Source organism: Dromiciops gliroides, chromosome 1, assembly GCF_019393635.1.
Source record: "Dromiciops gliroides isolate mDroGli1 chromosome 1, mDroGli1.pri, whole genome shotgun sequence".
Taxonomy (NCBI): Eukaryota; Metazoa; Chordata; class Mammalia; order Microbiotheria; family Microbiotheriidae; genus Dromiciops; species Dromiciops gliroides.
Window position 1 is genome coordinate 324,862,502 of NC_057861.1, and position 25,726 is coordinate 324,888,227.

At 34.7% G+C, this 25,726-nt stretch overlaps 1 protein-coding gene across 1 annotated transcript in view; it reads left to right on the plus strand.

Moving 5' to 3' along the window:
* RIT2 (Ras like without CAAX 2) overlaps nt 1-25,726 on the plus strand; it is a 504,718-nt gene that overhangs the window by 233,162 nt on the left and 245,830 nt on the right. Inside the window, exon 4 of the mRNA XM_043976434.1 lies at nt 20,922-21,113. Coding sequence (XP_043832369.1) covers nt 20,922-21,113 — 192 coding nt within the window. The remainder of the gene's footprint in view (nt 1-20,921; nt 21,114-25,726) is intronic.

The following is a 25,726-nucleotide window of genomic DNA, read 5'->3' on the forward strand; positions in this document are numbered from 1 at the left end:
AAGAAATAATAGAGACAGGAACTGAAAACAGGTCTCTCAATTTATTTTGTTTTTATTGGACCATACTATTACTTTAAGAAGTAAATCACTGGTGACATTAAGGTGGGAAGTAATTACTCAAAATCACTAACTAAATAAAGGTTTATTGGTACAATTTGTTTATGCAGTACTCATTTTTAGATATGTCCCCTCCACTTTTCCCTCATATCATGCTTCATAACAAATGTAAAACAAACCAAAAACAAATAAACAAAAAATGAAAGTTGCTACCATGTATGGTAACTTATGCAATATTCTGTACCCATTGCTGTCCAGTTCTCCAAGGAAGGGGGAGAAATTATGTATTTGCTCATTTTTTCTGGGGCTAAGAATTAGGTCATTAAAATTATACGCATTGATAACTCAGCTTCAGTTGTGTTTTATGTTTTTGTTTACATTATTGTACTTATTGTGCATATTGTTTCTCTATTGCTGTTGCTTTCATTCTGCATCAATTCATATATCTGTCTTCATTTCTCTAAATAGGAAACAATATCTTCCCTTATATTTATGTGCCAAAATTTGTTCAGTCATTTCCCAGGGGTTCTAAAGAACACCCTTATTCTTTCTTGGGGTTTTTTTTTTTTTGGCTATCACACAAAAAGATCTGACATGAATGTTTTGTTCCTATGTAAGATTACTTTTTGTTTTAACTCTTTAATTATCCAGAGGGAAATAATTCATAATAATTTCAAAATTATAGAATTAAAATTTCTATTATTAGTTAAGGGAATATTATATATCAATGAAAAGGTGAACATTTCCACATGCATTGAAATCACATACATATTTCATACTCATTCATATACAAATATATGCACTTTATTCACAAATATACACATGTATGTATGTCTCTATATATGTGTTTAGTATATTTGTGTATGTATGTGTGTTTTTATACACACAAATATCTCTCTATGTGTATCTATGACTGAGTATCAGGAATTTATTCTGTAATAAGGTTAAAACTACACTAAAATTTGAGGCAGATACATGGATAGATAAATAAAAGACATAGGTGTTGAATATTATGTTATGCTGTATGCTCTATGATAGTATTAGATTACAGTGAGTGGTATCATATCATGTGTGTTGTGTCATGTTGTGTCATGTCACACTATATTAGTGGTTGAGAACTGTTACCAACAGGTTAAATCAATCAAATGTGGAAATTAAACTGCTAGATATATAAAGGAAAACAATAGTTGTAAAACACAATTCAAGAGTCTGTGAAATTCATTTGATCCATAAAGCTAAACCCAGGCGAAGACTGGAAAACTGTCTATAAATATTTTTTTTGTATAATTTTTTTCCTTTTCTCCTTTTCACAGTTACTATTGTTAACTGTTTCCCTCCATTCTATTCCCTTCCCCATGATATTTACTCTATTACCTATCTTCTTTCATCCTATTACTCCTGAAATGAGATTTGTTTCTCATTGCCCCCCTGCCCCAATCTGCACTCCCTTCTTTCACCCCTCCCTCCTTATCCCCTTCCCCTTCCCCTCCTACTTTCCTGCAGGATTAGATAGATAACTCCACCCAGTTAGGTATGTTATTCCCTCCTTGAGCCAACTCTGATGAGATTAAGGCCTTTAGCCAATTTTGAGGAGTGTAAGGCTCATTCACAGCTCCCCTCCTCCCCCATCTCTCCCCACACTCCATAAGGCCTTTCTTGCTTTTCATGTGGGATTTCACCTCATTCTAACTCTTTCCTTCCGCCTCCCGCAGTGCAATCCCCTCACCCCTAAATTTTACCCTAAAGATGTCATTAAGGGGCAGCTAGGTGACAGAGTGGACAAAGCACCCACCCTGTACATAGGAGGACCCAATTGCAAATCCATAACCAGTCACAAGACACTTGCCGACTGCTTGACCCCAGGCATGTCACCCCAAACCAAACACCCCACAAAAAAAGATAAACAAAAAATAAATGTTTTACAGATATCAGCCCTTCATAATAAATTCCTACCTGTGCCCTCTCTCTAAATGTATTTCTATCATCTGACCTAATACTGAGAAATTTCTTAGGAGTTATATGTATCATATTTCCATTTAGGAATATAAGCAGTTTAACCTTTCAACATCACTCTTAATTTCTTTTTCCGTCTTAATTTATTTTCCTGTTTACCTTTTTATGCTTCTCTAGGGTCTTGTATTTGAAAGTCAAAATTTCTATTCAGTTCAGGTCTTTTCATCACAAATGCATGAAATTCCTCTTTTTCATTGAAATCCCGATTTTTCCTTTTGTGAGAAAATAATGGGATTTGGCAGATACTCAAAGGCCCACCTGGAGATTAATCTAAACTGATTGAATTAAGTGAGAGTTATTGACTTTGCTGATTAGCCTGCTTAAATTTAATTAGATTGTAACCACAACTGGCCAGCCCTTAAGAAGATATTGTTCTTAGAAGCTAAGGACTTTGGGGCAGCTAGGTGGCACAGTGGATAGAGCACTGGCCCTGGAGTCAGGAGTACCTGAGTTCAAATCCGGCCTCAGACACTTAACACTTACTAGCTGTGTGACCCTGGGCAAGTCACTTAACCCCAATTGCCTCACTAAACAAAAACAAAAAAACCAAAAAGCTAAGGACTTTGAACTGAACTCCAGACCACTTTCAATTCCAGTGAAACAATGGATTTAGATTACTCTAACCAATCAACTTGAAGTAGTGTGTAAGAACCACCTCTACTCTGGAACTATAAAAAAGCTTCCACATTCAGTTTGAGGGGCAGTTCATGGTTGATGCAGGCTCATGGCAGAGGACTTGAGGAAGAACCAGACCAGGCTGGAACTTTAGGCTAGATAGGCCTTTTCTTAATTGCATGTGTTCTCTTTTTTCTAATACCTACTATGCTTTAATAAATGCTTAATGCCCAAAGACTGGTGCTAAAGTTTCTAATTTAAGGTGACCACTCATTAGATTTTAGACATCACAACTAGAATTTTAGGCCCTCACACCTTGAAAGATTATACTCAGTTTTTCTGGGTAGGTAATTCTTGGTTGTAATCCAAATTCCTTTGCCCTCTGGAATATCATATTACATGCCCTCAGATCATTTAATGTAGAAGCTGCTAGATCTTGTACTAACCTGTTAGTGGCTCCACAGTACTTGACCTGGGAGCTCTGGAATTTGGCTATAATATTCTTGGGAGATAGGGGAAGCTAGGTGGTACAGAGGATAAAGCATCAGTCCTGGATTCAGGAGGACCTGAGTTTAAATCTGGCCTCAGACACTTGACACTTAACTAGCTGTGTGACGCTGGTCAAGTCACTTAACCCTCATTGCCCCACCAAAAAAAAAATATTCCTGGGAGTTTTCATTTTTGGATCTCTTTCAGGAGATGATAGGTGGATTCTTTCAATTTCTATTTTACCTTTTTTCTTCTAGAATATCGCAGCAATTTTCCCTGACAATTTCTAGGAAGATGATGTCTAAGCCCTTTCCTAGATCATGGTTTCAGGTATTCCAATAATTTTAAAATTATCTCTCCTGGATCTATTTTCTAGGTCAGCTGTTTTTCCAAGGAGACATTTCACATTGCCCTATATTTTTTTTATTCATTTGGATTTGATTTATTGTATCTTGATTTCTCATAAAATCATTTGTTTTTATTTGCTCAATCCTATTTTTTTCTTTTTTTGCGGGGCAATGGGGGTTAAGTGACTTGCCCAGGGTCACACAGCTAGTAAGTATCAAGTGTTTGAACTCAGGTCCTCCTGAATCCAGGGCTAGTGCTTTATCCACTGTGCCACCTAGCTGCTCCGTCAATCCTAATTTTTAAGCAATGGTTTTCTTCAGAGAGTTTTATACCTCTTTTCCATTTGGCCAATTTGACTTTTCAAGCTATTGACTTTTTTTTCCCAAGACCCTCCTTCATCACTCATTTCTCTTTCCATTTTTTCCTCTACCTCTCTTACTTTTCCCTCTACCTTTTAAGGGCTAAAATTTTAGCTAGTCTATCTAAAATGTTTAATGAGTGGTCACCGATAAATTATAAGCTTTAGCAAGAGTTAGACTTTTAAGCATTTATTAAGGAGAATAAGAATTTGGTAAAGAGAGAGAGACAGGTCTAGATTCCTATCTATTAAAGGGAGAGTGCATTTCTAGCTCCAGCAGGTGGCGTCATTCCAATCATTATTGTCCCCTCTTTGTTTCCTCAAGAAACGGGGCTTTTCCTTGATGAAACAGTCAAAAATAACAGAATATAATAGCCTATGCTAACTAACACTATGTTAATAACAATATAGAAAAGGGAGGGAGGAAAGTTTTGTCCAGAATGGTGATTTTTTTTTTTGTCCTCATGAGCCAGTGCTTTGACATTGGTGTTGCAAAGGGAGGGCCTCTGCAGAGAGTACATATAATAGATCGTATATATTTTAACAGAAAGAGAAAAAAGAAAAACAACAACAACAACAATAACAAAACTGTTCATTTAAAGTCTCTGAAAGTCTTTTCTCAGATGTCCTTTAGGTGTACTTGTGGAATGGAAGTCTTTTTAGGGGATGATGTGTGGATGCTCATAATCAGACAGGAACATTTCCTACAAAATTGAGTTTAACACAACTTTAAAATAGCTTTGTCAATAATCAAATCAAACAATTACAATTCTCAAAAATATGTCTAAGGGAATTCAGAATCTTAGTTATTACACATGAAACATATAATAAAACAAAAATTGAAACATTCTTTAAAATTAATATTACTATATTCCCCCCTTATGGAGGGCAAATTGAGAAGACAATTGCTGCAATATTAATTTCTAAAAACAATTTTTATCTTTGTTTCATCACTTTTTGCATCATCTGCCTAATTATCCTCATGCCATTATGAGAAATTAAAAAATCTAATATAATTGGTAACAGGTGTCAAGGCCAAATTCAACACTGTATTTATCATGACACCTGAGATAATTATGGGGGTTACCATAAAAGAACGGAGAAATGATGGGATATGAGCATTCCCACACTAGAGCAATATATACTGCCCATGCAGTATGCCAAGCTTAAAATGGGTGGATGGAATATATCTCCATGCCACCGAACATATTAGAGGAAACTGAGTCAGACTTAGTCAAATGCATGGCATTCAGATATCCATGGCATTAGACATATAGGAGGGGGCATAGAAGCCAGGTGTAGATTGAGATGGGTGGGATGAATACTTCCAGCCATCTGTACAATATTGTGGGGAAAAAGAAAATAAATTATTAAACCAAGAGAATCCAACCTCAATATTTGTCAAATCCATTCCCTTGGCCATACCTTGACTTCATGTATGTCTCCCCTCATGTGAAAGTTCAGTGTCTGCTCTTGCATTTATTCCTCTTGTGATTGGATGGCATCTTGGCCAACTGGCATCTGATAACTCAGAATAAAGGCAATTAATGTCTTAAATGATAAATTCCCATAATCCAAGTCTCATATGGATTTGAAAATTGAGGATAATAAATGATTGCAAAAAATGTGAATACATCTTGGCTCAGAATATAATATGTAATTATGCAACAATTTCAAATAATACCCTTTTTTTTTACTAAGTATACAATTACTTTTGTGAAAAATCAGAACATATTTAAAAACAAGTTAAAGCACAACACAATCTCAAAGAAAATTGTTTTTTTTGAAAAAAAGAAAACTTTTACAAATGTTCCCCTCTTTTTTTTTTTTTTGGAATATGCTTATCAAAAACAATACTTATAGAATCCATTTACACTTGCCATGGCAACCAATTTGCCAGGGTAATGCTTTAAAAAGTTTGATCAAATAATCAGTTGAGAGAAAAAATATAGCAAAAACAACTCAGAAATGGGAGCACAATACTCCTAGAATTAATATTGTATTATGAAATCAAAATCATCTTTCAATGGTTCAAAATTAGATAGATGAATGAATAGAAGAAAATAACACATGGAACAATAAAAGACAATGAAATTCAAACTAGGGAAATCTAAATGAATATGAACTTAATATTAATTAGAGTATTATAAAACATAAACTTGATCACATGACTATAAAAAGCTTTTACAAATATTCTTTTTAAAAAATAACTAAGTATAAAACACAATCTCAAAAGCATTAAAATCTCTACGAAAATAGACCTATACCATTAATTTCAAAATGTAGATGTAATAGCATAGAAATCCTATATAACCTCTGAACTGATACTATTACTCTGAGTGAATTCAGAACACTTTTGATTCCGGTATCTAAAATCCCCAATACTCATATCAATACCTTGCTGCTTACTTCTACATTTCTGTAAAATACATACACTTCTATGGCAAAAGAAGCAGAGTCTTGAACTATGCTGATGATTGTCATTCTTATTCAGCTTAAGTATTTCTTCTTTAACCCCTCTATATTGTCTGTCAGTCCTTTCATAATACAAATTCTTTATAAGGTTACTAATTAAAGACAAAAGCAGATTAGCAAAATTAGCACAGCCAGACTGGAGAAGGGCTGAGCCTGAAGCTGCAAATGTAGGTAGAGAAAGCTGAGAATGCCCATCAGATCTCTGGACTTCCTGGGCAAGGGAAGCAATGGGCTTGGCCAAGGGAGGGGTAGAAGGTGGGATCTGGAAAGGAGGGGAAGGACCAGGGAAATTTGAATCAGACTTGATTTTGAACTCAGGCCTGGGTTCCCCTCCCCCTACTGCTCCTAGATGTTGGGTCATTGCCTCCAGGTGTGCAAAATTAGAGAATCTCTCAGCATTGGAATTTGGAAAAAAAAAATGCAGGAGGGCAAGGTTTCTCTGAAAAAGCATGGCTGGGGGGGGGAGGGATGAGCACCTTGCTGGCTCCTCCAACAAAAATAAAAATAAAAATAGAAAATCCACAAAAACAAAGCATTAACATGATCTTATCTCCCATTTGTCTGGTTAAACAGACTGAACTCAAAAATAGGGTAATTAGGGAGTTTAAAAGGTCCATTTGGAAAAAATTTAAAGGGAAAACACCAGGCAATTCAGCAGTACTTTGGATTTAAAGGGACAGGGTGGGGGAAATTTTTTACCCAAATGGAAGATCAGAAGAGTAAGGTTCAGCTTTCATCTTCGTGGTCAGCCATCTGTTAGGGGCTAAAATTCTAGCTAGTCTGTCTAAAATATTTAATGAGTGGTCACCAAAAAATTATAAGCATTAGCAAGAGTTAGACTTTTAAGCATTTATTAAGGAGAATAAGAATTTGGTAAAGAGAGAGAGAAAGGCCTAGATTAATATCTATTAAAGGGAGAGCACATTTCTAGCTCCCTTCTCGTCCAGCATCCTCAGGAAAGAGACCCCGTCAGGGTGCCAGGCTCCCCCCTTCTTCCTCCCATAAGCAAACATCATGTCCTGACACCAAATAAAAGACTCCTGGTCTTGCCCTCAAAGACCTTCACTTCATGGCGGAGCTTTTCTACAGTAAGTCTCCAGCAGGTGGTGTCATTCCAATCATTACATAACTCTCCTACTTTATCTTCAAAGTCCTTTTTGAGCACCTCTATGGCCTGAAACCAATTCATTTTTTTTTCTTGGAAGTTTTGAATTTAGGAGCCCTGATGTTTCTATCCTTTTCTGAGGGTGCACTTTGATCTTCCTTGTCACTAAAGAAACTTTCTATAGTCTGCATCTTTCTCTGTCTTCTCATCTTGCCCATCTTTAACTCCTTCTTAAAGTAGGGAATAGCTTCCAGTATGTATTGCCCCAAGCTTCAGGTGGTTTAAGGTGGTATGCTTTAAGGAGGGGCAGGTTTTTCACTCACCTGGCCTGTTCTCTGGTTCATAGATAACCCCAGGCCAACTTGCTAATTAACCAGGCAGCAAATCTTTGTGTGCTGTAGTTGTTAGCTCTGAAAGTCCTTTACCCCTCCCCAACAGGGCCATTGATACTCAAGCCTACTTCTTGGTTCCCAACAGGGGTGAAACACCCAAGTTCCACCTCAGTGCTAGCATAGATCCCTGTAATTCTCCCCCCTCCCCCCGGGCAACCACTCAGCCCTCTTACCAGACTATGAGCTTAGCTCCAAATGACACTGGTGTTACAGCTGATTCAGAGGCTCTGGGGGACTCTTCCTCTGGCTCAGCCTGGACTGGATCTGTGTCAGCATGACCACAGGGTTGGGCTCCACTCCCACCCAGGTACAGTGGCCCACTCCTGCTGACCTTCTATGCTTTCTTTGGGAAAATTTTCTCATGAAATGAATGTCAATGAAGACCTAAATTGCATGTAATCTTGAATTCCTAGAGGCAAATGCACCCATTAGGAAGATTCATACCATGTGTAAATGCTAAAATACAATGTGTTTTAGGAAATGAATAAGAAATAAAAAAACCCACAAAATCTTCAAATGTGTGTTATTCTCCTGCATTATAGTTAAATAAAATGATGAAAAGGTAACTCAAGATATTTCTAAAGAGAAAGAAAAATAAATGTAAAAGGTATCATAATTGCAACATTCATTTTCAAATCTAAATTAATCACTATAAATAATTTTGGTATTTTCTTTGGACAACAGATTGAAAGGAGGATTTTCATTTCCACTTTTTAGTAAGTGGCATATTCTAGATTTAGGTGAGATGGTGCCTTAAGTAATATTAGAACAAGAAAGAATCCAATCCAGGATTTCTTAACCATTTTTAATATCTTGGACTCCTTTAGTGAAATCTCTAAAATCTTCAAAATAATGTTTTATTTGCATAAAATGAAAAATATAGGATTACAAAGGAACTCAATTATGTTGAAATACAATTGTATGTATAGGTATATATTAATTTACCCCAAGAAAAGAATCTTTGATCTAGTCTAGGCTCTGCATTTTAAAGACAAGGAAATTACAGCCCACAGAGGTGAGATGGTGTTCCCAATGTCACTCAGTGGCATATTTAATTACCCAATGAAAGGAACTATATTGTGATTCCAGAGCATAGGAATTCATGGTACACTCCAGTGTTCAAAGAATTAACAGTGGTATCATACAACAGGCAGCTAAAAGCTATATGTCATTTTAGCAGGGTATACAGTGTGTGGCAAATAAGAACTCTTGAAAGACTGGAATAAAGAATGTAGTCCTAGAAATATTTGAGAAAAGGAAAGTGCTTAAGTATGAGCTCAGGAAAGAAAAAAAAATAGACAACTCAAGTGTTTAACATGTATCCTCATGATGTCCACAGAATGTGAGAAAGAATCCCCATGAATTGGAAGGACTATCTTCAGCCAATTTGTCAGAGGATATGAACTTCATTTGCCCAAGATATACAGGCTTAGATAGTTTGCATTCTTTATTATTAAAAAAAGAATCCAAATTAGTAAGATCATCGATTCATTTAATTTTAGTATACAAAATTGATTTGATATTGTTAATCTCATGTATTTTTTTTCTGTTCATTTGTTTTTAAGGAATTTGTAAAATTCTTAACTTTGCCTATGGTTACAAAAAATACTTATTAACATATAGGGAAACTGATCTACAGATGGTCACAAATATCAAGTCCAAAGATACAAAACCAAGAGGTCTTCTCATAATCATCAGGATTATGGACTGTAATTTGAACTACATGGAATAAAGCAATCCAGAAGTGACTCCACTAGTTTTTGTTTTGTTTTCTACATTTTCCAAAGGCCAAATGTGGTATAGATATCATCTGAGAAATGCATGATTTTTCTTAGACCACTTAAAACTCAGAAACAATTTGACAAGTCATTACCAATAGTCCTCTTCTGAAATGTGATATAATTTTAATTAGTTTTTAAGTTAACTACAATTTAACAGATTAGTATTTATGAGCTGAAGCCCAGAATATGCATAAAAACAAATATACAAACACATATGTACATATATACATACACATATACATATGCATAAATATTTAAATACATATATACATGTGTGTATTACAGATGTATAATTTACAGATGTTTATATATGTATATGTGTGTACATATATACTGTGTTTTCTAAATTACTTGTGCTAGACTGCTTTCTAAAATTATTTATTGTTATATATTAATGGAAATTATACCCATTTTGGCAGTAAAAAGTTATTATTAATTAATATCATATATACCACTAAAGATGTGAACACATGTCCCTAAATTCCTCATAGTCTTAGACCTTCAGTCCTACATCCTTAAGAAAATGCACCAAGTAACAGCATTCACACACAAGGGAGTGGGTCCAGGAAGCCAAGAATGCGAGCCAACATGGCAATCCTCACATGGTCAAGACTTTTATCCTCTTTTAATAAAGCCAGGTCATAACACATTGATCAAAGTGAATTGGTTAGCATCTTTCAATTACATTGGTTGAAATTATCTTAGAGGTGGTCCAAATGAAAATGAACTCTACCTAATGATATAATGGGTAAGTGTGCAAAAGACTCTCCCTAAGGGAAAAAGGCAAAGTCTAGGTGTGGTAAAATCCTATCAGCTCAATTTAACTTGAAAAAAGAATCAATCTGCATCTCTTTTGTATCCTTTGGCTGGTTCAAAAAAAGATTAGAACTTCCTGGACTTTCTGGAGTGGGGCTGCATGGGGGGGAAGCAACTAAACTACTCTCTGGGTACCCTCAAGAAATCCATTATTAAAAATGTTTCTCTTTTTTTCTCACAATATACCTATACATGCATATACATATGCATGTACATAGATACATACATACATATAAACATCAGCAAATGATACTAAACAACTCTGAATTAGGAAAAAAAAGTCCTCCTTTAATGAGACACAGTTCCTTCCAAGGGGTGGGGGGGAAGATTTTTTCTAAAGGAAAAATCTTTTCATCTTGTTATTTCCTATTTTTTCAGCTCCATAATACCATGTTATCTTGGGAGGGAACGAATGGACTTTCAACTTTTGGAAGCATACATTAATATTGTACACCCTACTGAATCCTAAACCTAGATATGGAAAAGACCTATTTTATAATGTCAATTTTGCTATCAGCCATTCTAGGTAGAACTTTTTCATGCAATATATTTCTTTCAGTTTGTCCAGTCTCATTGCAAATACCTCTGGGATTGGCTTTTCTACCATTTTCCTTGGAAGACTTATTTCAGAAACTAATAGAACTCACAATTTAGTTCTCTGGATAGTCTACTTAAAATTCCCTTTTCTTCCTTTCCTCTCATTATTCCTCATTCTTCCCCCTCAGTCATGCTCCATAAATCATATACTTTCTGCTTTATAACTTTCAAATACTGAATTTCAAACATTTGTTGCAGCAAGTTATCTATATTTAGCTCCTTTTTTTCTGCTTTTTCTTCCAAATCAATCATGTTCCTTCATAAATAAATCCTTCAGTCCCAGAAGATCTTTGTGACTCATCTTTAAACTCTGCCTCATTTGTCTTCTTTCCTGATGCTAAGACATCCCTAACACAAGGTGGTCCTTTATAGTTACAGTCTTGAATCATTGAGAGAGAATTCTCTATACTATCTCAAAATAAGTGAGGCCAACTCCTTGCCTCCTCAAGGTTTTATTGAGCCCATTAGATCCTCTAAGTCATTGTGGTTACAATTCTAAGTTTCCTCCGAAGTGATGAGTTTTGGTTCACTATTGTCTTTCCCTAATGTATTATTTTCCATTTTTCTAATCCAAATCAAATTTGTTATTTCTGCTAGCTTAATCTCCATGGATTTCTTTGCTGAAGTTCATTTTCCTCTCTGCTGTTTGCAATTGTGTACTAACTCTGAAAAATTCCACCCATGTGCTATTTACTCCCATTTCCAGGTCATTAACCTGAATGTTGAGCAGATTTGATCCAACCCTCAGTTAGGTACAGCAGGAAATTTCACGGTTAGTTGATAATCAAGACCACTTTTCAGATAGATTTGAAGTTTTACAGACTTCATTGCTACCTGCATATCTTTTTCATCTCTTCCTGTCTAACTTTACTGACCCTGTGTTGGCAGGTAAGGAAATACATTTCAATCCCTTCTGCTTTGTCTATTCAGACCTCCAAGCCTATTTCTACACTGGTAGCATGAAACTAGTATTTGTTTTGAAAAGCAACAAAGAAACAACAACAAAAAAAAATAATTCTGAAGCAAGAATATTTTTGTTTGTTTTGTTTTGTTAACCTGGGCATTGTTTGTCAAATCACAAATGCCTTTTTTGCAAATAACACTCAATGATTGTGTTAATATCATCCAATAAACCCAAAGTCTCTGTTTATTCCATTTTTAAAAAGCATTTATTAGTTCTTACTATGCTGAAGGAACAATGACTAATTCTGGATATAGATATCTCTCTCTATAGATATAGTTATATATCCAGAATTAGTGTGTGTGTGTGTATATATGTATGTATGTATGTATGTATGCATATATGTATATATACACATATGTGTGTATGTATGTATATATATATGCATGCATACACACATATACACACATAATTTAAATTACTACACTATTGGAGCTTGCATTCTACTGGAGATACAATGTATAAATAGAAAATCATATATGAGATCATTTGAGAAGAGACAGTGCTATCATTTGGAGAGGGAGTAAGAAAGTTTTTCTAGAGTTTGCACCACATTTCTATTCAAATCTCTGTGCAACTGGTTTCTTTGCAGGATACATAAGAAAAATAAGACATTTCTCCTGTCCTCAAAAAGCATCCAAAGGAGTTGAGTGACAATGCAGTCTCTATGGAAAATAATGAAAAATACAAACAAGAAGATATTTGACAGCTAAATTTTGTAAAAAAGATGGATTTAGGGATTTTTTATGATCCTCTAGTTATAAATATATAGAGAGGGTAATTATATCTCATTAGAATATAAATTTCTTGAGTGGAGGGACTGCTTTTGTTTGGAGGGATGGGGGTTATTGTATCACCAGCATTTAGTACAATGACTGGCAGAGAGCAAGTTCCTAATAAATGCTTGTTGATTCATTAATTGATTATAATTAGTGAGGTTAGATAAAGGCATTAAAGAAATTGTTTCATGGAAGATATGAAGAAAGGCACTTTATTCTTACAAGTTCTCTTCCTGAGTAAGAATTAAATGTGTTTACCTTTGAAAATCCTACTTAACTTGTGGTAAGACAAAGGACACATAAGAATTTCCATCTTTTTGTCCATCTGTGACAAATATCATAACTACATTTATTTTGAAATAACACTAAGCTTAGTCAATTTTTTTCTTAACTTATACATCAGTTCCATCTGTGGTTGTGCTACTTACAAGCTATGTGACTTTGGAAATGTCACTTTGTCCTCTCTGCATAATGAGGGATGTTGTCTCAGTTGATGTCTCAGGTCCCTTCAATGTCTAAAATCCCTAGAATTCTATGAGATGGTAGACCTAGGCTTTAGTCTAAGGTAGAGTCACCTATGGAATCTTAGTTTGGAAAGGCACACTTTATCTTTCCCAAGTCAGTAGTTTTGCTAGAGATAACTATGTAATTACTCATCTGAATTGTTGCAGATATAAATAATTGGAATTTAAAAGTGAAGCATGCATGTGAAAGTGTCTGGTTGTGAGCCAAGGACAGGAATTGTTACTAAATTTCATCTTTGAATTTTGGGACTGGTTGTAAAATTTGAGTATTTCAACCTCTCTTTGAATCCTCATAACCTTCTGTCTTCCTTTGGAATTCAGAGGATGCAGGACAAATGGTCATTCCAGAGTATAATCAGTTCTAATGGCACTGTTCCCTATGATGTTTGGAAATATTTCTTATGAATAGAGTAGAAAAATATCTGGTTATTTCATGAAAAAATATTCTGAAAATAGCTAAATATTTGAGGTCCAGATGAATTGGTTTGTGGTATCTTTGAGATAAAAAAAAAATCAACTCCAATCTTCCAGGCAGGTGAAATAAAATCATCTATTTCTATCATTGTAACTAAATTATTTCAAGTGTCCATTCTGTATCACAGTGGCTCAATTAATACAGTAATACTGTCTGGAGTCAAAAGTTATAGGCTCATCACATACCTCTGCTCTTTACTAGCTGTGAGAACTTGAACATTATTTGTTGAATATTAGCTTCAGCTTCCACACTGAGAAAATGGGTATGACTTTATTTACTCCAACTAGTATGCATGATTGGTATGAGGATCAAATGGGCTAATTGATAAGATTGTACTTTATAAACTATAAAGCAATATTTAAATTTGAATGATTATTGCCATATTAGTCAACTTGAGTTGTAGTACTTTCACTTTCAATTCTGAATTTAACTATACAAATTATATTCTTTAAGACATTCAGAAAGGAAGTGTACTTTTAAATTATGCACTATTGTTAACATTTGTGAGAACTTCCCTTAGGCCCTTGTCATTCTTCATTTTCTTAATGAAGGGAAAAGAAAGCCAGGTAACAATGAACTTTGCATATACCTAAAGACATCTGTCATCTGCAATATTGGCTACACTTGGCAAGGGGAAAAAAAGAGCCCTGACCTAAAACACTTTGATCAAAAACTCACACTATATTTAAGGTTTAAAATGGAAATCACTTCAGGTAAAGGAAAGCTGATAGATTATGGCACATGAGATGCTTAACAAAGGAAAGACAAGACTTAGAACTATATATAGTGAAATGAGCAAAACTGAGAGAGAAGTTTGCATGTTAACCACAATAATGAAAAGGAAAATAGCATTGAAAGAATTCAGAATTCTGAATCAATACAGTAACTAATTATGACTTCAGATGTCTATTGATAAAATATGCTTCACATGTCTTGGTAAAAAAGTGATGGACTAGAGGTGTAGAATGAAATAAAAATGCATTTGTTCTCAATCCGTTGATTTGATTTTATATCCATTTTAAATGGAAGAGTTTGGATTTTGGAGTAGAGTAGTTAGTGGCAGAGATGCAAATTTTTTTAAACAAAGGAAAAAAAAAGAATTCCAGGAAACTTTTTTTTTTTAATTCACTGAAGTTAACAAAATGGAGCCTAATCAGATAACATAATTGCATCATAGCTCTGTTCAATTTAATATACACTTTTAAAAACTTGAATGTAATAGAAGTTAATATTTTATAGTCAGTGTCCTTTGATGTTCTTCATTGTACTGTATATTGAAAAGTTGATCAATTATTGTTAATCTCATAATAAAAAGGGAACTTCAGAATTACAATAAGATTACTTTTCCTGTAAATGAGATAGTAGGAGAAAAAGAATAAAAATTTATTTCAGGGCAGAAGAATAGCCAAGTTTCAGATCCTGAAAGCTGTTTAATGAATGAATATAGTAACGTTAGGGGAAAAGCAAATGAAATCAAGTAGAAGAGGAGAAAGAAGACAGTGGAATTTAAGATTAAGGAAGGAAGAAGTCATCGTACTAGAAAATATCAGAAGAATGATCAGTGTAAATAGTACAGTCTTTGACAATGATGGCAGAAGTTGGAGTAAAAACAAAGAATAAACCAGATTAATTAAAGCACTTCAGAAACATGGAAGAATAATCTTCAATCTCAAAGGACAGCCACACGGATATGGGGAAATTCTACAAACCTAGATTTCAGAGACCTAAAAAAAAGAGAAAGAAAGTTTACTGAGAATGGAGATAGAAGAATAGTCTGGAGATAGCAGACATAATCAAAGAAATTATCTACCTCTCTTCTAGGCCCTAGGATTAAGATATAATAGGGGAGATATTGATATTTGGTAGAAATGGTTTTAAAGGAAAATGGTTTCTTTAGTGGAAAAATTGGTTTAAATTGAAGGGAAGAGGTAGAACGAGTATTGTCTGAAAAGTTGTGTAGATGCAGCATATCAAGTATGTATATTATTATCAGGTGTAGAGTTTACTTCAAATGTGACATTTTATTAATCAAATCACCCACAATGCACTCTGCAATATGCAGTTATTATAAAGAGAGCTATGAAAGAGACCTTTGCTCACAAGTAATTTACTTGAATGTAAGTTCCTAGAATATAGAAATAAATATTTTGTAATCATTTATCTCTTTAAGATCATCCTCTACATATGTTCTAAAAATGGATAGCACCCCATAAATATTTCTGGAATGAATGAATATATTGCAAGCAGTTCTAAACATAGAACCTTCAATTAGATGATTATTGGCCAGGTATTGCTTAAAGATAAGGTCCTGGATTAGAATGGTGAATAAGTACAAAGGAAAGGAAGGAAGATATGAAAGACATTTGAAAGGGTAAAATCAGCAAAGAAAAACAACCTGACTAGACTTTCAAAACTTCTGAAGCAAACTAGCATGATTAATCAATCATTTGCATTGTGTTCTCATCCTATGATCTAGTCTGGACTTTGACCACTTTGCTATATGACTTGGGGAAGTTATATAACCTGTTCCAAACTACAGTTCCATCATTTAAACTGTTTAAAGTCATTGACAGCTATAAAATTCTCTATCTACCCTGGATAAAATATGGTGCCTTCTACAAAACAAAGGACCTAAGGTTTTACATGTGTGAATTGAGAAAGCAAAAGCTAACTTTATATTCCTATTCAGTCCATGGTGATGTGCACTGCTTTGCTTCCTCAATGAAACTTTTTATTACATGACCTAGAATATACTTTCCTTTTATCTATTCATTCATTGTAGCATCCATTGACATCTCTAAATCCATTAACAAATATATTTCATTGTGTGTGTTTTTCTTTTCATTTTTAAATTGGTTTCTTATATTATTGAATTGGAAAATACTAATATGCAGGGGATGGAATCCTTTTATGAAATATTTTTTTGGCTCTTTGCAAAGAAACCTCCCCATGCTTTCTACCACTCAATGGTAGGTCCCCATATAAGTATATTCTAGGAAAAGCAAGAAGTCTGATGTGATTAGGAAAATTGTTGGATTTGCATTTCTAAATGCAGACATAATACTTTGTAACTGAAGAGGGATATAACTGAATGTAGAAATATGAATACATAAATATAGGATGATATATTCAAGCACTGCAGGGTTTGTTCCCTTCTACTTTCCCTCATTTGTAAAATTAGGGTATTGGAGGTCCTTTTAATCTCTAAACTTCTGTTATTATTCTAGGAAATGCCAGAAAAATCCATGGGCAACAGAATTACTCATATCACTTCAGGGATTCTTGAATGGCCATCCCAGCCTCTTGTTCCCAAGTGACCCCCTCAAAGCAATCACCTCAATATACCCATTGATGATTGCCTAAATTTCTAGTTATAATTTTATCCACTGCCAATATAAATTTCCCCTTCCAGCAAAATGTTATTCAATTCCATTCAATTTCATAAAGAGCTCAGAAATTACTATTGGTAAGACATTTAAGCTATGGGAATATGAAGGGGAAGGGAAAAACACTGCCTACTCTCAAGGGTCTTACAATGTTTGATATGGCCATACACAGCATACATAAGAAATATAAGAAAAATTGAGAAGCAAGATTCCAGTAAAAAGTGTGGGAGTCAGGAAAGCCTTTACTGAAGGGTTAATACGGGACCAGAGGCTTGAAAAAATATAAAGATTCAAAGTGATAAGATAGTACTCTATTTCAGTAATAGGAGACAGTTCTTAGGGATGCTCCTACTCTCCAAACCCCATTTGTGACCTGGTTCTCCAAGCTCCTGCCTTGGGAACATGAATTGATTGGCAAAAATTCATCATCTTTACCCTATAAACAGGCCTATATATACCACACTATTCCCTGGAAATCATCATGCTATTCATCTACTTGTATATCCTTCTCCCTCTTCCTCCCATTTGTTACAATGGCTCAAAAATAGAATTCATTACAAAGCCCTTTCTTGTATATGATGTTTTCTCCTAATAGAATGTAAGCTTCTTGAGTGCAGGGACTATATTCCTTACTTTTCTTCATATTCTCAATCAATTTTTCATTCATTTGTGGATGCAGGAGATGTAATGTTGGACATAAGAAATAGTTAATAGAGCATTTAATCTGAAATTTTTTTTTAATTATGAAGAAAAGGAAGAAAGATAAGACATATATGTTTGAGGAATATCTTGAATGTCAAGGTAAGGGGATTGGAACTCTTTTTTTGACAATGAGGAGAAACTGAAAATGTTTTTTTTTTGAAAAGAGTGACTTGATTTGGCCTTCCTCTTAATTTCTTAGTATGGATACTAACAAAGTATGTAAATTGTTCCATCATTATCCCTTTAAAAATTATATGTAGATCATATTTTCCCCACTAAGTATTTTTGATGACATCCTTCTCATGGATTTCACTGTACAATTCTTTATTGAAAATGTGTTGTATACTAGCTGTGTGACCCTGGGCAAGTCACTTAACCCTGATTATCCTGCAAGAAAAGGTGTTATAGCCTGCTAATGACCCCATTTGCATCTCCACTGCACTTTATTTGAGCTTGACTTTTGTATACTTCATTTGGAGTAGCCTCTCTTGCATAATATCAAAAATAATTTTAAAAACAAGAGATTGAGAGAATGTCCTCACCCATGCATGAAAAAGAAAGAGGGAGGGAGAGAGGGAGAGAGGGAGAGAGGGAGAGAGGGAGAGAGGGAGAGAGGGAGAAAGAGAGAGAGAGAGAGAGAGAGAGAGAGAGAGAGAGAGAGAGAGAGAGAGAGAGAGAGAGAGAGAGAGAGAGAGAGAGAGAGAGAGAATATACAAACCCAGTTTTCCTAACTCAAATCTGGCATCTTTTCTTTCTATAATGTTACCATTGAGACCTGGGCATTTTGGCCAATCTATAACTACAAGCATAGAAGCCTGGACTTAATATATTAGTATAAAGGAAACTATACTACCTTTACTAGATGTTCATATTATCTTCTAATTCTTTGTTTTAGTAGTTTAAAAAAGACATGACTTTTCTCATTTTTTCTTCAAAATTAAGATGTTTCATTCTTTTTCCTAACCATTCATTTTCACCACATAGCAACATACATAATGAAACAAAGAGCTAAAACTTCAGATTTAGGTTCCACTTGTCTTTAAAGTTATAAGAAAATTTTTATAAGATTTTACAAAGTAAGTCTGTTTCATAGCAATTGCATTGCTTGTGCTTAGCAAATGGAATCAAGTCATGTTTCTGAATTATTAACCAACAAGTTTCATTTATAGCAGGAAGCAATTGAGGATGATATTAACATGCAGAATGCTTGGAATACAAAAAGTACTGTTCTTTAATTCATGGATAAATTAAAGGGGAAATAACATGTTGAACATTGAATTCTACCTTATAAAATGATTACAGTAGTATATATTATTCAGTTAATACATAGTCAAAGTTCTTGTTCAATCTTCTGTACCCAGGCTTCCCCCAATTCCTCTTTAAGGTTTATTTATTTCAACAGCATTTGTCACCTTTGTGGTCAGAGGAAAGAGGGTACTATACATTGCTTATTAGAGCATAGTTTTATTTGTTAAGTTGAGGAGATAATTTCTGAGTCTTCCTCAATAATATTCATATTGAGAATATTTGATAAATGATGTGATATTTGGACATAATTTAATTCCATGATAATTTGCACATGACCCCATGCTGACAAAAGACATTCAGCTTGATTTTCCTTTTTTTATGAAAGCTTAGAAGTAATATAACATTATTAGTATATTATATTTTCAATTCTTCAAATCCCTTCCATTTTGGTTGTGGCATTTCATTCTCATACCCAGAAAGAGTAGGTAGAACAAACCATGTAGCAAGCTGAAAGGGAATTAACTCTGAAATGGATTCAAATTATTCTTCTCATGTAATTCTATACAACTTCAGGAAAATGTCTTTACTACTCTGGAGCTAAATTTCATTCTCTGAAAAATGAAGAGATTACATTAGATTGTCTTTAGCTGTTCTAGATCTATGTTCCAATGATCAGAATTACATATCTTTAAGGATATGTTGGTATAGAACTAGTAAGGGAAAATATTACTATAGGTGAAAATCCAGAGAGAAACAGAATTTTATAGCAAACAAGGAATCTTTGTCCATAGATAGAATTACTACTACTACTACCAGTTCTTCTCCTTCTCCTCCTCCTTCTTTTGCTCCTTCTCCTTCTCCTCCTCCTCCTCCTTCTCCTTCTCCTCTTCATTCTCCTGCTCCTCCTCCTGCTGCTGCTCCTCTTCCTCCTGTTTCTACTCCTCCTGCTCCTCCTCCTTCTCCTTCTCCTTCTCCTTTTTCTCCTCTTTCTCTTCCCCCTCTATCTCCTGTTCCTTCTCCTCCTCTTCATTCTTCTCTCTCTCCCTGTTTCTCTCTCTGTCTCTGTCTCTCTATCTCTCTACCTCTGTGTGTCTCTGTGTGTCTCTCTGTCTCTGTCTCTGTGTCTCTGTCACTCTGTGCCACTTTATTACAAATAAAGCTATTTATAATTCTCCCTTAACACACCTCTGAAATTTATATACTTAAAAAGAAAATATTTAAGTATTTAATAATTGCATGGTAAGATACTAAGATTTCACCTAGACATTTAATTCAACAAAGATTTATTTTGTATATGTGTAAATCTTTGTATTAAGCCCTGCATTCTTTTGGATGGCACAATATGGGTTATAATGGAAAAAGCACAGGAATTGGAGCGAGAGGATGAAATTTAAATCCTTTTCTTTCCAGTTATCATTGGGGTGGGGTTAGAAAAGTTACCAAACATCTGAGTCTCAGTTCCCTCAATTCTAAAATGATTTGGAGGTAATAAATATATTGGATGACTCCAAAGTCTCCTTCTAATTCTAAAGCTATGATATATGACCACAGATTAAAATTTAATATTATTTACCAAATTATTTTGAGGGGAAGGGAAATGTCTCTAACAATCAGTAAAGTTCTTATGAAGATATCACTTCAAATGAATAGAAAAAATAGCTAAGCTATAAAATCCTAATTCAGCAAAACCTACAATGCTTAGTCACTGTGCTTGTAGAGATTTACCCTCCTATTCTCTTGATTTTACATGTTTGCCCTTCTGTGCTAAATTATAAGATTATTCTTATCCTTCCTCTGCAGGCAGAATTCACAGCCATGCGGGACCAGTACATGAGAGGTGGAGAGGGCTTTATTATTTGCTACTCTGTCACTGACCGACAGTCCTTCCAGGAAGCTGCTGGGTTTAAAGAGCTCATTTATCAGGTCCGCCACACCTATGACATTCCTTTGGTGTTAGTGGGGAATAAAATTGATCTGGAGCAGGCCCGACAGGTAAGTGCCAATTGCATCTGTTAGTCTTCTTTTCTGTAGACTATTTCACAGCATGTCTGGCATACAAGATCAATTTCAAAAGACCATTTGTGTGTGTGTGTGTGTGTGTGTGTGTGTGTGTGTGTGTGTGTTTATAAATGATATAAACTTATGAATAAAGTATCTTCTTGAAATTATTCTATTGGAAGCCACCTTAGAACTATACCATAATGACTGGCCATAATGAAAATGGTCAATATTGTTTGCTCTCATTTCTTTCATAGAAATCAAAGGCCAAGTCACTAACATCAGGTGGGATCAGATAGACTCATGGTAGAGACTTCTCTGATTGAATTTCACTTTAGACAGTTTCCAGGATTGTGTCACTGTGTAGTCTGTACAGATTTTATAGCTATAAGTCATGCTGGGAACAGATTAGGAAGATTGAGATGGAAAATTCATTAGATTTTACTCCACATAATGAAACCAATGTAAGGAACTTGGATCAGTGGACAAAGGGACCCTGATGCAACATCATATATATGGTTCACTTTATATATTCAGGCAATAAGCATTTTTAAAGCACCTGCTATCACACCAGGCATGGTGCTAAGAACTGAGAATACCAAAAAAATACAAAAAAGAAAAGAAAAAAGAATCAAATTTTTTTTCCCTTAAGGAGCTTACCAATCTGATAGGGAAAGACAACACAAAAAATGAAATTGTAAAGGGAGTTGTACCTAGCATGGGGCATAGTTTAAAGTTCCAAAAAAAGTCCAAAAATTGTATTTCTGGTGGGAAAAGGGGAGAAAAACTCTACTAAGCCATATATTGAAATAGAGGCCCTGGAGCCCCAAAACCCTACCCCCCAATTGCGATGTTTAAAAACTAATATGTGGGGGCAGCTAGATAGCACAATGGATAAAAGACTGGCCCTGGATTCAGGAAGATGTAAGTTTAAATCCAGTCTCAGAGACTTGACAGTTACCAGCTGTGTGACCATGGGCAAGTCACTTAACCCTCATTGCCCCACTAAAAAAAGAAAAAAAGAAACAACCGTAATGTGTGGTCTCCTTAAATTAGGAGCTTTAGCACCAGTTTGGGGGCATTAAACATTTATTAAAGCATACCAGGTATTCACTTGGAGTTCAGAAAGTTAAGAAAAGGCCTATCTAGTCTAGAGTTCCAGACTAGTCTGGTTCTTCCTCAAATCCTCTACCACTAGCCCGCTTCAGCCACAAACTGCTAGAGAAAACTATGTGTGGAAGTTTTTTATAGGTCTGGAGGAGAGGCAGTCCTTACACACTGCTTCAAGCTGATTGGTTAGTGTCATCAAAATCCATTGGTTCACTGGACTTGTGGGTGGTCTTGTGTTGATGTCATAGTCAGCATCTGAGAACACTCCCCTTGGGAGTCAGCCAGGTGTGGCTTTAATTGAATTAACTTTAAGTAGGTTAATCAGCAAGTCAATCACTCTCAGTCAGTCTCACACAATTCAATCAATTCCAAATGAATCTTCAGGTGGGGCCCCTGGGCATCTGCCAAATCCCATTATTTTCTCACACAATTAAAGGGTGCAATCAGAAAGGCAAAGTGTTTTTCTAAGATACACTCAGTAGATTCAATCTTATAGCATAATGAAATTTCTCAGTGATGAGATTTCTAAGGAATGGGGAGTTTAGAAAATTCCAAAGAGATACAATGTTTCTGAGAAGCTAAATGTTAAGTAACATTCAATTGAATTTGTTCTTTATTTCTGTTTACGTATTTCATATTGGTAACTGTGCATGTCACTTTGGAGGGAGTAGTTGCCCAATATTCAGCATGATCTCTCTGCCCTTCCTCCCTCCCTGGGTCCTTGGAATTTAATATATAACAGGAATTAACTTCTCCCTTTTTGTAAGCTGAAGGAAAACACAATTCCATCTCTGGTGCATGTGGTTCCCTCCTCTGCAACTTTATGCAGTTTAGAGTAAACAATAAATTAGTAATACAAACCAAATAGGTCAGAGTATATAATTAGGAAAATTTGCAACATTTAGGCAGAAGTTGGGTCACCTTGCCTAATTTATTTATTTATTTTTAATCCTGAAATAGTCCCTGACCTCGTGATGTTTGGAGGCCAAAATTCATATGGTAGCAAGTGATCAAGTAAATAAATGGGTAGAGAATTATACACCTATAAATGAACAAGCAAAGTGAGGGAAAATTAGGGAAAGGATAGCTTTTTGTATCACCATAGTCATTGAATAGTCATAGACACAACTTCTTCTGCTGTGAAATACCTATAAGGTCTCTTTTCACCTGTTACCCCATTTATCAAATTCTTTCTGGCTCAACTCATGAGATCTCTCTTCTTCATCTTAGTTTGTGTCATAGCTTGCATATGACTCTTCAAGAATTCCAATGTATGACTCAGTTTCCCTTTTTAGCTCACAGAACACAAGTGCCAAATTGCTCTCCCTCGGTACTATAAATCCTAAGTAAGTTCTGAAGGTCTTATTACATCTAGATTATTTTTTAAAATCTGTATTTTTATATTAATTTTCAATTGAACTGGGTTCCAAACCTATAACTTTATGTTCCTATGGTTAATTATCCTTCCAAAAAGTAAACAAAAGATGCACAAACATGACTAAATATCAGGGACTATGCTGAAGAATAATTTTGTTACAGGATGAATCTAGTAATACAGTTGACATTCTCCCCTATACATTTGAATTTTCATATGCTATCAATTCCCTTGAAGGTAAGGAAGTGTGCATACTGAAGTACAGATGTTTCTTTTGTATTTATGAATATATATATGTATATACACACATATTTACATATGCACATGTACATATACATAAACACACACATACACATATATATATATTTGTGTGCTTTCACACATACACATAGGTATATATGTATATACATATGTATGTATATGTGTGATTGTTATAATATTCCAAGGTTATTCTGCCTATGAACTCCATTTTTATGGTAAATTATTTAAAAACATGGACTTGCAATGTACCAAAGATTTTAAAAAATATCTTCTATATTTAGTATGCTATCTTTCTTCTAGTTTGCTCATTTCTTTATAGTAGTAATGGTGTGATGTACTTTCTCAGCATCTGTATTAAGAATTTTCATTAGACTTTCTAACTTAACTCCTTGGTGAGGTGGTGGGTTCCTCCCTTATCTAATTCAGAATCTTAAAGAGAATCTGGATGAATACATGATTGGTATGATAAAGGATAGATTCTTAAACAAATGTCTTCTAAGACAATTCTCCAAACTGAAATTCTTCAATTCTGTCAGTTGTAAACTAGGAGGCACCTCTTTGAGTGTCAGTTCTCTCACCTGTAAAAGGATAGAATGAAAAAGAAAATAGCAGGGTTTTTTTTTTAGAATTTAATATTTTATATTTCCCCACTTACATGTAAAAATAATTTTACAATGTTTTTAAAAAAAATTTTAGGGGGCAGCTAGGTGGTGCAGTGGATAGAGTACCGGCCCTGGAGTCAGGAGTACCTGAGTTCAAATCCGGCCTCAGACACTTAACACTTGCTAGCTGTGTGACTCTGGGCAAGTCACTTAACCCCCGATTGCCTCACTAAAAAAAAAAATTAAATTCCGATTTCCAAATTTTCTTCTTCCCTCCTGCCCCTTTCACTGAGATGGCAAACAATTGTATTATTTATGTGCAGTCATGCAAACACATTTCCATATTAGTCATGTGGAAAAAAAACTGACCAAAATTTTTAAAAAAACAACAAGAAAGATTTAAAAATTATGCTTTGATCTGCATTCAGATTATACAAGTTCTTTCTCTGAAGATATATAGCATTTTTCATAAATCCTTTGTTACTATCTTATAGCATTGTATCACTGGGAATAACTGTCATTCACAGCTTATCATTGTACAATATTGCTGTTATTGTATACATTGTTCTCCTGGTTCTGCTTATTTTACTTTGTATCATTTTATGTCAGCCTTCCAGGTTTTTCTGAGATCATCCTGCTCATAATTTCTTAAAGAACAACAGTATTCCATTGCAATCACATGCAAAAATTTTATTTGGCCATTCTCCAATTTATGTGAATCCCCTCAATTTCCAATTTTGACACCACTAAAAGAACTCATATATTTTTGTACATACATGTACTTTCCCTATTTGATTTTGATTTCTTTGGAATACAGACCTAGTATTGGTATTTCTGGGTGATAACCCTTTCTGCATAGTTCCAAATTGCTCTCCAGAATCAGTTCATAACTCAATTGACAGTGCAGTAGTACCTCAATTTTTTTGGCATTCCCTCTGACATTTATCATGTTCCTTTTCTGTAATATTAGACAATTTATTTTAATCTTATTATTCTGTTTCTTGTTTATCTTTTAAATGCTTCTTTTATTCTTGTATTTCAAAGTAAAATTTACTATTCAGCTCTGGTGATTTCATCAGGAATGCTTGAAAGACATCTATTTCATCAAATATCCATTTTAGCCCTGAAGGATTAAACTCAGTTTTTCTCAGTGGGTGATTCCTGGTTGTAAATGTAGCTCCTTTGCTTCTAGAATATCATATCCCAATCTCTCTGATCTTTTAAAGTAGAAGCCACTAAATCTTTTGCTATCTTGACTG